General features: G+C 36.7%; 1 protein-coding gene across 2 annotated transcripts; it reads right to left on the reverse strand.

Moving 5' to 3' along the window:
- Positions 1-876: 876 nt before the first annotated feature.
- LOC143861707 (uncharacterized) lies at positions 877-2,262 on the reverse strand. 2 transcript variants are annotated; one of them, XM_077372593.1, is made up of 2 exons: positions 2,164-2,262; positions 877-1,842 (listed from the first exon to the last, which is right to left on the reverse strand). In XM_077372593.1, exon 2 carries the CDS (start codon positions 1,581-1,583, stop codon positions 1,107-1,109), a length of 477 nt encoding a protein of 158 aa, XP_077228708.1. In that variant the 5' UTR covers positions 1,584-1,842; positions 2,164-2,262; the 3' UTR covers positions 877-1,106. The 2 variants fall into 2 exon arrangements, with proteins under 2 accessions (XP_077228708.1, XP_077228707.1); XM_077372592.1 differs by having other exon boundaries at positions 2,041-2,169.
- Positions 2,263-12,941: the final 10,679 nt, after the last annotated feature.

The raw sequence follows: 12,941 nt of genomic DNA on the forward strand, positions 1-12,941 counted from the left end.
CCGATTGAACACCCGCACAATTAAGCAATTAGCAGAACTAGTAGTTTATTTACATTTAAGAATATATCTTCTCTGGAAGTCAACTTTTGAACCCATAATGAATGATTGAATAAACAATCCAAGAATTGATAGAACATCAACCATGCCAGTAGTATGCCATGGTACCCTTTCTCAATAACTCAATCAGGATTGCGTAACAGATTAGACCATGTCAATACATATAGAGTAAGAACATAAATAACCAAACAGTCTCAGATGAGCAGAGATCAACTAATTAAAATAACATTATTCTATTAACCTACCCATTAATGATAAACGAGTGGTTTAATTAGATCACTGACCACATGGTCCTCACTGTAATTTTTCCTGTCAGAGACCATAATTTCTACTACTCTATAACACAATGAGCAGTATAGCAAAACTCATCTATTTACATAAATTTCTTCTTTTGATATCAACTGTTGAAACTAAAATGAATGATCAAAATGTTTTCGATGCATCTTTCTCATCAACCAATCCCCATCACAATGGAGAGGCATCTTCTCGCTTGGTCAACCAGAGAATTGATAGATCATCAACCATCACACTGTAACTCATTCTCAATAACTCAATAAAGATTGAGTAACAGATCAGACAATGTCAAAACATATAGATCAAGAACCTAAATAACTAACCAATCTCAGATAAGCAGAGATGGATTGCATAAAATCTCATTATTCTATTAACCTTTGGAACCCGTAAATGACAAATTACGGGCACCAAGTTCACTCTTATTTGCCACAATCTAAGTGTTAGAAATTGATAACCAAGGAACAGGCACAATCTGTCAGTTAAGAAAAACAGTAAAAGATTCATTATACAAAGATGACCTTTAGAGGAAGCTAAGAAAAACAGTTAAAGATTAATGTTCAAAAGAGATCTTTAAAGGAAAGTATTATCGATTTTCTACATAGACAGATTAGATGTAGAATGGAATGACTGTGCTGGTATCAAACCTTCCCTGCTATATACATAGAACAGGAAAACTTAATTCAATACATGAAGTATATAAAAGATTTCCCAAAGCCCAAAAGCTCAGATAAACATCTTAATACATGAGGAAATGATCAGTTCAACGAAACCCGAGAAGGGCTAAGAAGTTGATACGCCGAATAACCCTTCGGAAAGCTGCAACCTTGAGGAACTTCATCATTGTCCATCTCACATAAGACCTTATAGAAAAGATCTACTTTGCAAGGTAATGCGAGAGGGCCTTCACTATTGTATCCATACTCCAATTCAGCCTCTTCTAATAGCATCTTGAAAAGGGGATGATTCACATACTCAGTCTTGATCACAAAGCGTTGTTTCTCCGGTCCGACGTACACTGAGAAGCAACCGACGGGACAAACTTGGCGTTTCTGACACCGTTTATCCTCCTCCGAATTCGCGGCTGGCGGCCATGATTTGCTCTTTGACATATGAACAAAAGGGAGTCCTGATGATCTATTATTACTAGTACTAATTGATGCGCGTCGCGATAAAGTCTTCAAAAAATTACCTAATTTGCTTCCTTTCCTCTTACTTTCCCCCACTTTCTCCATGGAAACTTACTAGAATTAGTACTTTGAGACAAAAGGAAAACACAAGAATGGGGAATTTTGCTTATGATGAACCAAACAAAACATCTCCTTCCATAAAGAAATTTCTATAATATGCAATCCTCAATTGAAAAACAGTGGAAGGAGAGAAAGTTATGATGGATAAAAGGATATTAAAGGTGGGTTGGATCTTTTATCCCCTATCATAAACATGATAAAACATCACCTTCATCCTTGGCCTCATTGTATTACTCATAGTTTCCTAAAACAGAAAACAAAATCCAAATCATTCACAACAACAAGAACAAACACAGATATTGAAAAAGTAGATTAAACCCAGAAAAGAAAACAGAAAACCCAATTGGAAAAACCACAAAACTATGTCAAAAACCAACAATCAAAACCATATCTAAAAAACCCAACAGCAAAAAAAGGGAAGAAAAACAGAGAAAAAGCTCACGGGAAATCTATAGTTCTATACACAGAAAGGCTATACAAACCCATGCGGCCATGCCATATAAATATTCAGTAAGATAAGCAATTTGTCAACGCCAAAATATTATTATTATTTTGAATTCTTTACCCTTTAGTTATCCTTACAATGACTTGTAAAGGCCAGTTGCTCTGAATTTGATGCTTATGGAAAAAAACAAAACTGATAAAAACAAAAAAATAAAAAAGATAAAATCAATAGAGAGATAATCTAGGAGATTATCTTGCAAGAGGTTGAGATTCTCATAAAAAAAAAAACCCCTAGATTTTATTTTTCTATTTCTACTATGCTGTTGAAGGAGTTTGAGATTCTCAGAATCAGAAATCCTAGATTTTATTTTCTATTTCATTTTTACGGTTTGATGATTCATCCAAATAACAGAGAGTTCTAAATATAGTAATCAGGGCCGTTGAGAATAGGAGATGCTTCTTCTCTATTATTGTGGCACGTGGCATTTACTTATTCAAAATTTGCTGACGTGGCGTCATGGTGCTTTCTATTGACGGCAGAAGCGGGACCTAGAGGCTGTGAAGATATATAAACTTAGACGGTTGGAGGGACTCCTTTTGCCCTTGCCTTTTATCATAATGACTTCAACATTGTTTTAATAAAGAGCGAAAGTCACCTTGTCTTATATGCTTTAAGCGGTTGGTTAGCATATAAGACAAGGTCGTTTAGGCTCATTAATAATCAAAACATGGTTGTGCGAATATCAGTAGCCGTTTTTTAAAACACTAATAATAAGGAAATGATATAAGCACAATCATATTTTGATAATTGCACTAACTCATCCTAAGCTTTATTGTTTATTGGAGCAGATGAAAGCTCGCACAAGCCGATTAAAAAAGAAAAGACAAGTTGACATTGTGCAATTATTAAAATATGGTAGTGCCAATATCTGTAGCCTATTAATAATTCTTCGCCTTTATTTTGCTACCAGTCTTTGTTCACTCTTTCTGGAGCGGGTGGGATCAGATCTCTGATAATTGGAGTTGACGACTCTCATGTAGATTGTACATTCAAAATTATATTCTTGTCGATTATGGGTCGGCAAAAAATGGCTTTAATTCAAAGTCTTAAGTTCTTAACGGAAGATTAATAACCAATTTTCACAAATCCATCAATATCAGGGGCCGATACGCGGGTTTTAGAATCTAGGATTTCTTCAAAATTGTAGCTAAGAGACAAGATAAGAAGCGGACCAGCCATCATTTTTTACTTGTTTTTGTCTTCTCGCCCTTCTTTCGGTCAGCAAGAGAGTAGCAGATCCCCCATATTTCCAATTTTTCGAAATCTCAGGATGCGGGAGAGAATTTTAAAACCTGAATTTCTCACTTAAAATTCAAGAAACGCTGTCAAGATAGCACGCAACAGCTTGATCATGAACCCTCTTTTACACTGTTTTCAAACTAAAAACCTGGATTCTAAAATCGGCGTATCCAAACGGCCCCTCCAATCAATCAACACACACCAAAATGGCAATCAAAGAAAAAAAATAGCAATGTCCCATGCCTAAGTCTTCTAATTGAATAGTTAAAAATGACACACCAAAATGACAATCAAAGAAAAAAAATAGCAATGTCCCATGCCTAAGTCTTCTAATTGAATAGTTAAAAATGCTCAGCCGAGATGATTTTTAAGTGATACCATCAAAACAGCGATTCCTAAATCAAAGAGTTTAAATTAGCATAATTTGTTGTGATTAGGTCCAGATCAAGCTTCTCATGCAATTATGTATGAATTTTGGATTCTCAACATTGATAGTGGGAGAATCCCACATAACCCAAGATGCCAAACATGAGTTCTATGTTGATGTACTTTATTTTCATGTGACTGATGTATTGTGCAAGGATGATGGATGATTTGTTAAATCTCAGGGTAAACCCTCATTAAATATAAGGAGATGATTTTTTCGTGCCCCCCTTTAGGATAATACGCCCATCTTTTAACATTAATTGTGGGCAGACTTTAATGCATTTTGCGCCTATAGGTAATTTTAGACTAGTTTCCTTTACAGTGGATACCTGAATTCCAAGTATGGCTCGTAATAATCTATCTTCCGGGCATACGACGATTCTTTTGTTGTCCGAGGCGTTAATTTACCTACTAAAATATCACCTGTTTCTAACCAAGATCCCAACATCACAATTCCATTTATGTCTAAATTGCGGAGCAAATGGGCTTCTAAATGCGGTATTTCAGGGCCTTGACTTGTCACATGAGTATGAATTTCATATTTCAAATTTGATATCAAATCACGTTAAAAAGGGGGGGCACATTATCCTAAGGGGGGCGAAAAAAATCACTGCCCTAAATATATTAAGTTGTTAAATGGCCGCACTTGGCAACCATGAAAAATTATTTCATGGAATACTGGTTAGCAGTGAGCCCAATTGTGAAAGAGGAAGATCTTTAGCGGGACGAGAGGAGAGAGCATGGAGGAGAGTGTTTGAAATCCCTAAAACCCAATGGAAAAAAATAAAATTGTTTTTCATGGGCTTTTCAGTGTCACTCCCAACCTCTCGAGTCACTCATCATCCCATCTCTGACTATTGCCCCACTAATATTTCATAGAATATTTTTTCATGGTTGCCAAACATGCCCATAGTGTAATTCCTCTAGTAATTTTTCATGTTTTTTTTTATCAGGGCATTTCTGCTAAAAGATCTAAAATTCAAAGGCTTTTTTTTTTTTGTAATTTAAGGGAGGTGGCCACTATATAATTTCTCATTCAATGGAACTTAGTATTCCTTATTAAACATGGGCCCTTATTTTATGCGCCTTTCTTCATTTCAAAAAAACAAATGAGAGATATGCCTTTCGAAAAGGTCAAATTATGGCGAAAGGATATGTACATTGGGTAGGTGACTTTAGGTAAGTTTTTCTTCATGCCTTTGAAATTTTATTTCTCTTCTTCTTTTTCTTCTTCATCATTAAATCATGAATTTCTTACTTCGACTATGTCCTTCTTTTAAAAAATACATTGTAAAAGGAGTGATTCAATGGGCACGATCTCACCGTAATACAGTGGGGGCACACCCACTGTATTTTCAAACCTAAGCCTATCAGATGGATGGTCCAGATCAAACAAAGGTGGAGCCTGCGATTAAGGATCGGTCCAAGTACCTTAGGCTATGAAAGCTCCAACTGGTGACCATTAGATGAGTGGTTTGGATTATGTTAGTATCAAATTAGTGGGAACAATCATGAAATCACATGATCAACACTATTAATTATTAAAAGTACTGTACAGCCCACTTCATAGGATGATCCAAACCGTTCACTTGTTTGGCCATAACGCAAATAGGCTGTGCCCCCAAAATCATTTCCATAGGTTGGTCCTAACCCTCTGATCTATCAAGGGACTGAATATTATGGAAATGATTTTTGGGGCACAACCTATTTACAATGTGGACTTACTGACAAAATTTCATTTCCTTTCCTAATACCAACAAATGAACGGTTTGAATCATCATATGAAGTGAGCGGCACCATATAAAATCTCATAGTTTTAGACTATTTTAGTGACATCATTCATTTTCGCGAAAATCTAATTATATTGTTTTGATGACATCTTCTTAGTTTCTTTTATACAATTGAATGAGTGTGTATTGACTAATTTTATAAGCAAATTAATTTTTATAAGAGTAAAAAGTCATATCTGGAGGCCAAAGATCAATGCCGCTGCCGCGCTGCCTCACTAATATGGTTTTTAATGGTTCTCACTATAAAAAAATTAATATATATATATATATATATATATATATATATATATATATATATATATATATATATATATATATATATTTAAATGGATCAAAAAATTAATATAAAATCTATAATTAGCTTTTAGATTGATTGTTTGGCGAGAAATGGCAATCTTTCCACTGGCCGGGACTCTATTAGCTAAGTAGCTAGTGAAACTTTCATTGGTGCGGGTGTCATCCAGTAGCTAAAGATTGATACAGAGATGGTGATATTGTTTTGAAAATTAATCTCTAAGATAGGTGTACTTTTGTTATTTATATTTGAAGCATTTTTTATTGTTTCCGATGTCCGGCTTACAAAAATAATGTCTTATTTTTAAATACTTTTCTAACATTATAGTTTAGGGAAGAAATAAAATTTGGATTTTTGGAAGGGAGAACCCAAAAGGTTCGATGTCCTTCCTTCTTGATCTTTCGGGGGATAGCCTACTTTTTCTTTGTTCTTTCGTATCTTGTACTTCATATTTTATTTAATAAATTCTTGGCAATCATTCAAAAAAAAAAAAACCCAAAAGGTTAAGATTGAGTTCTCTTGTAATCAAATTTATAATGCCAGATTTTAAAATGGGGTGTCTACAGATACCCCTCTTTGGCAGAATGTGCTTGTCACACGAATGACAAAGCTGACAAGACAACACATTTTGGCCGACCCGAAATAAAAAAGAAAACAAAATTTTGGGTTTTAGTTCTAAAATGATATTCAAAATAGCAAAATGACTTTACTTGTCACATGCAGGAACCACCAAACCTGACCCATTTTAGGTGGTGGACCCATACACATATGACCAACTGATTTAACTTCTTAACTCTACTATTATTGATTAATGAATTTCAAGCATTATTGATTAATGAATTTCAAGCAATTTGTTGGGGGAGTTTTTAATTTGAAGACTCAAGTCAAAGCTAAAAAAATATAGGGTATACTTGTCGACAAGAAGATGACACACGCTGTTAGAAACATTATCCATGTTAAACGGTATGTGCTTTTTTTTAAAACCAAGACTTTAATTATAAGGTAAAAATAGAGTTGTTGTATTGAGAGCTTAAATTTATAAGTTCACTACCCAAACTATCATCGCTACGATATAATCAATCTTAAAGATCAACCTTGTCCTACATCTATCTATCTATCTATTTATCTATCTATCTAATCTATCTATAATATGAGGAATGGTAAACTCAGGGGTGCCCTTACCCTTACAAAAAAGATCGTGAAAGGGTACCCCCCATTGGCTGCTCGTCACCGAAGTGCATTAATAATGGCTGACAAGTCAAATAGGATGGTGATGTGCAGCCAATGGGGGCGCCCTTTCACCTCTTTTTTGCAAAGGAGCCCTTGAGTTTAGCATTCCCCCTATAGTACACACACACACACACACACACACACACATATATATATATATATATATATATATATATATATATGTATGAAAGTGTTTCTGCATTGCAGCGCAGGGAGCTCCCTGCACTTTAGTGGCTTATAAAGCCTCCAATTCGTCACTTTTTGTGGACCCGCAAAGGTGGACCCGCTATATGAACCAATGCGAGGCTTTATAAGCCACTAAAGCGTAGGAACGCTTCTCTCTCTCTCTCTCTCTCTCTATATATATATATATATATATATATATATATAGAGAGAGAGAGAGAGAGAGGTGTTGGTGCACTTGAGCGCACACCCAAAATGGTGCGCTCAAGTTATTAAAACATTTCCTATCGGTTCCTGTATGTGGGACCCAAACTATAGTGCAATAGGAAACGTTTTAAACAACTTGAGCGCATGGTAAGCTCAAGCGCACCAACACTTTTCTCATATATATATATATATATATAGAGAGAGAGAGAGAGAGAGAGAGAGACTAAGCGCTTTTCTTTCTTTTGTCATTCTTTTTCTTTCTAGTGAATACTTTTATTGGAAAAATTTTCCCTAGTATTCTTTTCCTGAATTTTTTTAATAAGGGATTTTTCTACACTTTATGCGCGCATATCATAGGTGGGCCTCATCATTTTACAACACATGTTTTGATAAACTCAATCTCATCATTTTGAACCCATGCTTAGCATAGGTGGACCCACCAAAATATGAATATGGTGGGGCCCACCATTTTATACCCATGAATTGGACCACCATCTCCACCAAATCCATGCACAGGGCAGGGTCTTTTCTTTTTACACCATGTTTTTATATGGTGGGTTTATCAAACTCCACTCAAACCCGTGCAATGGCGGGGCCTATCATTTTACCTTATGTTTAATTGGATGGGATATGTCCCACAATCTCCACCCAAGCCCATGCATAAGGTGGGGCTACAATTTTACACCTCATTTTTTGGTGGGATGGGGCCTTTATTTTACACCCACGCATAGCAAGGGCCAAGAATGATAATAGGAAAAATGACCAAATAAAAGGGCTTTTTTACTGACTATGACATTTGAAGAGGGGAGACTTGGAAATAACCAATCTAGAGTGATGGTGGCTGGTTTGCAAGGGTTTAGGACAAAAATACCCTCATTTTTAAATTATCGTCACCTCTCTCTCTCTCTCATGGGATGATCCCAACCATCAATTAGAGGGCCACAATTCCTCTCTCTTTCTCTCTCATGGGATGATCCCAACAGTCCATTAGAGGGCCACAATGCCCCCTCTCTCTCTCTCGTGGGATGATCCCAACCGTCCATTAGAGGGCCCCAATGCCCCCCTCTCTCTCATGGGATGATCCCAACCGTCCATTAAAGGGCCACAATGCCCCCCTCTCTCTCTCATGGGATGATCCCAACCGTCCATTAAAGGGCCACAATGCCCCCCCTCTCTCTCATGGAATGATCCCAACCTTCCATTAGAGGGCCACAATGCCCTTCTCTCTCATGGGATGATCCCAACCGTCCATTAGAGGGCCCCAATGCCCCCCTCTCTCTCTCTCATGGGATGATCCCAACCGTCCATTAAAGGGCCACAATGCCCCCCTCTCTCTCATGGGATGATCCCAACCTTCCATTAGAGGGCAACAATGCCCCTCTCTCTCTCTCTCTCATGGGATGATCCCAACCGTCCATTAGAGGCCCCAATGCCCCCCTCTCTCTCTCTCATGGGATGATCCCAACCGTCCATTAAAGGGCCACAATGCCCCCCCTCTCTCATGGGATGATCCCAACCTTCCATTAGAGGGCCACAATGCCCCTCTCTCTCATGGGATGATCTCAACCGTCCATTAGAGGGCCACAATGCCCTCTTTCTCTCATGGGATGATCACAACCGTCCATTAGAGGGCCACAATGCCCTCTTTCTCTCATGGGATGATCCCAACCGTCCATTAGAGGGTTACAATGCCCCGCAGGTTCGTGCACCTCTCTCCGGTATCCTCTGATTCTGAGTGAACCTCCTCTCACAGGTTGGTAGTCTCTCTCTCTCTCAGTTGTTTAAACCATTGGTAATCCTAAATAAACAACTTATAAACTCTCTAAAACCACTGCTAAGTCTATATAAACCACTTATAAACACTCTAAACCACTGATAGGCTTATATAAACCACTTATAAACACTTTAAGCCACTGATTACCCTATATTAAACACTTGTAAACACACTAAACCACTCATAGGCTTATATAAAACACTTATAAACACTCTAAACCACTGTTTACCCTATATAAACCACTTGTAAATACTCCAAACCATTGCTTACCCTATATAAACCACTTATAAACACTCTAAACTGCTGTTAGGCTTACATGAACCACTTATAAAGACTCTAAACCACTGCTTACACTGTATAAACAACTTATAAATACTCTAAACAACTGTTTACCCTATATAAACCACTTGTAAATACTCTAAACCACTGCTTACCCCTATATAAACCAGTGCTTACACTGTATAAACAACTTATAAAACACTCTAAACCATTGTTTACCCTATACGAACCACTTGTAAAAACTCTAAACCACTGCTTACCCCTATATAAACCACTAACAAACACTATAAACCATTGCTTACACTGTATAAACAACTTATAAACACTCTAAACCACTGTTAAGCCTATATAAACCACTTATAAACACTATAAACTACTTCTTACTCTGTATAAACCATGTATAAAGACTCTAAACCACTGATAAGCCTATATAAACCACTTATAAATACTCTAAATCACTGATAGGCTTATATAAACCACTGTTTACCCTATATAAACCACTGTTTACCCTATATAAACCAGTTGTAAACACTCTAAACCACTGATAAGCCTGTATAAACCACTTATAAACACTATAAACTACTGCTCACCCTGTATAAATCACTTATAAACACTTTAAACCATTGTTAATCCTTATAAACCAATTATAAACACTCTAAACCACTGTAAGCCTTAATAAACCACTACTTAGGATTATAAACCACTACTGAGGATTCTTAACCAAAGAAGCTATATAAACCACTTATAAACACCCACTTCAGTAGTGGTTTATCGTAGTGAAATAGTAGTTTAACTTAAGAAATTAGTGGTTTACAGTAAAATAACAATGATTATAAAGTGGAAAACAGTAGTTTAACATGAAAAGCTTTCATTCAAGTTTATAAACATGCCTTATAATTGAAAGAGAAGGGAGAGGGCTAGAAATACACACATTTCCATTGAATTGAGGCTTTGTGCATTGGAATGATGGTTTCTAATGAAGATTTTTACGATTTCGGAATCTAATAACGTTTTTTTGCAATAGTTGTTGTAAATGGATACGTTTTCCAATGCAATGAAAGGTTAGGGAGGCTTTGACATCTAAAAATGAGGTTTTCAGCAATAGAATGGAACTTTTGGCATCTAACAATGGAAGTTTTTGAGTTTCAAAAATGGAGGTTTTTGGGTTTTTCATACGTACGTAGGTGGGAGGAAGAGGAAGAAGAAGAAGAGAGAAAAAGGTGGGTTTTGGGATTTGTATTCTAAATGTAATCATTTCAAAAAGGTGATTTGAGAGAGAGAGAGAGAGAGAGAGAGAATCAAGGGCATTTTCGTCATATGCACTCTTGATTGGTGATTTACAAAACACCCCTCTTCAAATGTCATAGTCAGTAGAAACCCCTTCTATTTGGTCATTTTCCCATGATAATAACATATGTGTCAAATCTTCATGGAGCTCTTACGTGATCTTGCTCCCATTATCGTGTAAAGTAGGAATTTGCCTGCAAATTTTGAGGAAAGCCATTCTGCGGCTGACTTTCGCATGAGAACAGCCATCGAAGCTGAATTAATTGAATAAGACAAGATCTGCCAAAAAGCGAGCCTTTGTGGCTGTCCTGTCACGCAGAAGTCAGTGGCGAAATTGCCTAGCTGATTCTTGTAAAGTATTTAATACTTACAAGTAAACGTACAATTATGTGGGATTTAGGAATTATAGAGAAACTTATATTTATAAGACATGAACGATGTAAAGAAATTTACATTCATTAGATTTCCAATAGGCTACTGACATTGTCACTATTCAAAAAAAGGAAAAAAAATAAAAATGAAGAAGATATCGGCGCTATCATGTTTGTATTATGAATAATGATACGGTAACCGAGGGTGGAACACACAAACAGCCTTTTCTCATGTTAGAAATCTTTTCTTTTCTCTTCTTTTTCTTTTTTTGGTTCTTTTTTTTCCAACAAAATGGCAAAACTACCTCTCCTCTTCCATGTGGCATGGAGGGATTCGTTCGGTTCCACTCTCGATTTCCGTAGCAGCACTCTTTGATAACTGTGCTAACTCATTGTGTCTTTTATTATTTAAAAAGCTGTAAAAGGTTACAACTCCCAAAAGACTATAAAAAAAGAAAAGACAAACTGAGTTTGTGCAACTATTAAAACATGGTAGTGTCAATATCAATAGTCTTTTAGATAACCTGAGTTAATTTGTCTCTATCACCCATATATGTTTTCCCACCTAAGTTGTTCTCCATGGGGATCGAAATCTTGGAATAAGGTGTTCTTGGGATTAGCTACCCCACTTGGATAATTTTATCCTGGACAAACATTTGGGATTGACTACGCCACTTGGATAATTTTATCATGAACAAACACTTGGGATCGACTACCCAGAGTGTATATGTATAGTATGGGATTTGCTACGGACCATAGCGAAAGGCGTTTCGCATCTGGGCTGTTGCATGTGAGAGCAGCCACGTCAGATGAATTAAATGAATAAGACAAAAATCTAATCAAAAGTGAGCCTGTGTGGCTGTTCTCACATGCAACAGCCCACCACGAAATGCCTTATGCGATGGTCCCTAGCAAATCCCACACAGTATAACTTAACCATTGGGGACTGTTCTGGAAGTGAAGTTGATAGCAAGCCTATCTAAGGATAAAATAAACACTTGCTATCCCCACAGGGAACAGCAGATTATAAAGAATATAGAGTTAGCTAAGTGGGGGTATTTAGGTATTTTACCTTATCCAAAAGTGGCTTGGAATCTTCCCATGACCTGGTGAAGGTTGCATGGCCACTGGTAACTGTCAAATACCGCAAGAACATCGTGCAATGAATACAAAGACATACATTAAAGAAAACTCATCTGATTATTTTAAGATTGAGGAGGCTGGTCAATGAAGACTATCAATAGGTTATAACGACACTCCTGTACTTAATTATTTACACTTTCTATTTAGATAAAAAAAGACTATCAATAGCCAATAAATAAAGTGTTTATTAAGGTGATGATATGATTATCAAAACAACTGGGTTTGGCGCTTGGCCCATGCTATGCATGCAGGGACGGAGCCAGGAATTTGCAAAAGAGGGGGTGAACAAATATTGTCATACAATAATTAAGAGGAATCGGTGGCTTTTTAAGCCACTTGTGAGCAGGGAGCTCCCTGTGCACGTGCGCAGGAGCACTTTTCTCAATAATTAATAAATCTTCATAAAAGCCTCAAAGGCACCATGATATTCGAAATAAACCAAGAAATATGAGTTAACCAAATACTTGAAAATAAATTTTCCATGGCAAAAAATTTCTCTTCGTCCAAACAACCCTAAGAGACAACCATTATTTCAAGAGAAAAATGCTTACAAGAAAGTCACTTCTACAATAAAGTAGGATACGATTTAACTTTTGTAGAGTAATTGTTTTGCG

Source organism: Tasmannia lanceolata, unplaced genomic scaffold (genome assembly GCF_043159265.1).
Source record: "Tasmannia lanceolata isolate RefF3 unplaced genomic scaffold, GAP_Taslan_0.1 ptg000037l, whole genome shotgun sequence".
Classification (NCBI taxonomy): Eukaryota; Viridiplantae; Streptophyta; class Magnoliopsida; order Canellales; family Winteraceae; genus Tasmannia; species Tasmannia lanceolata.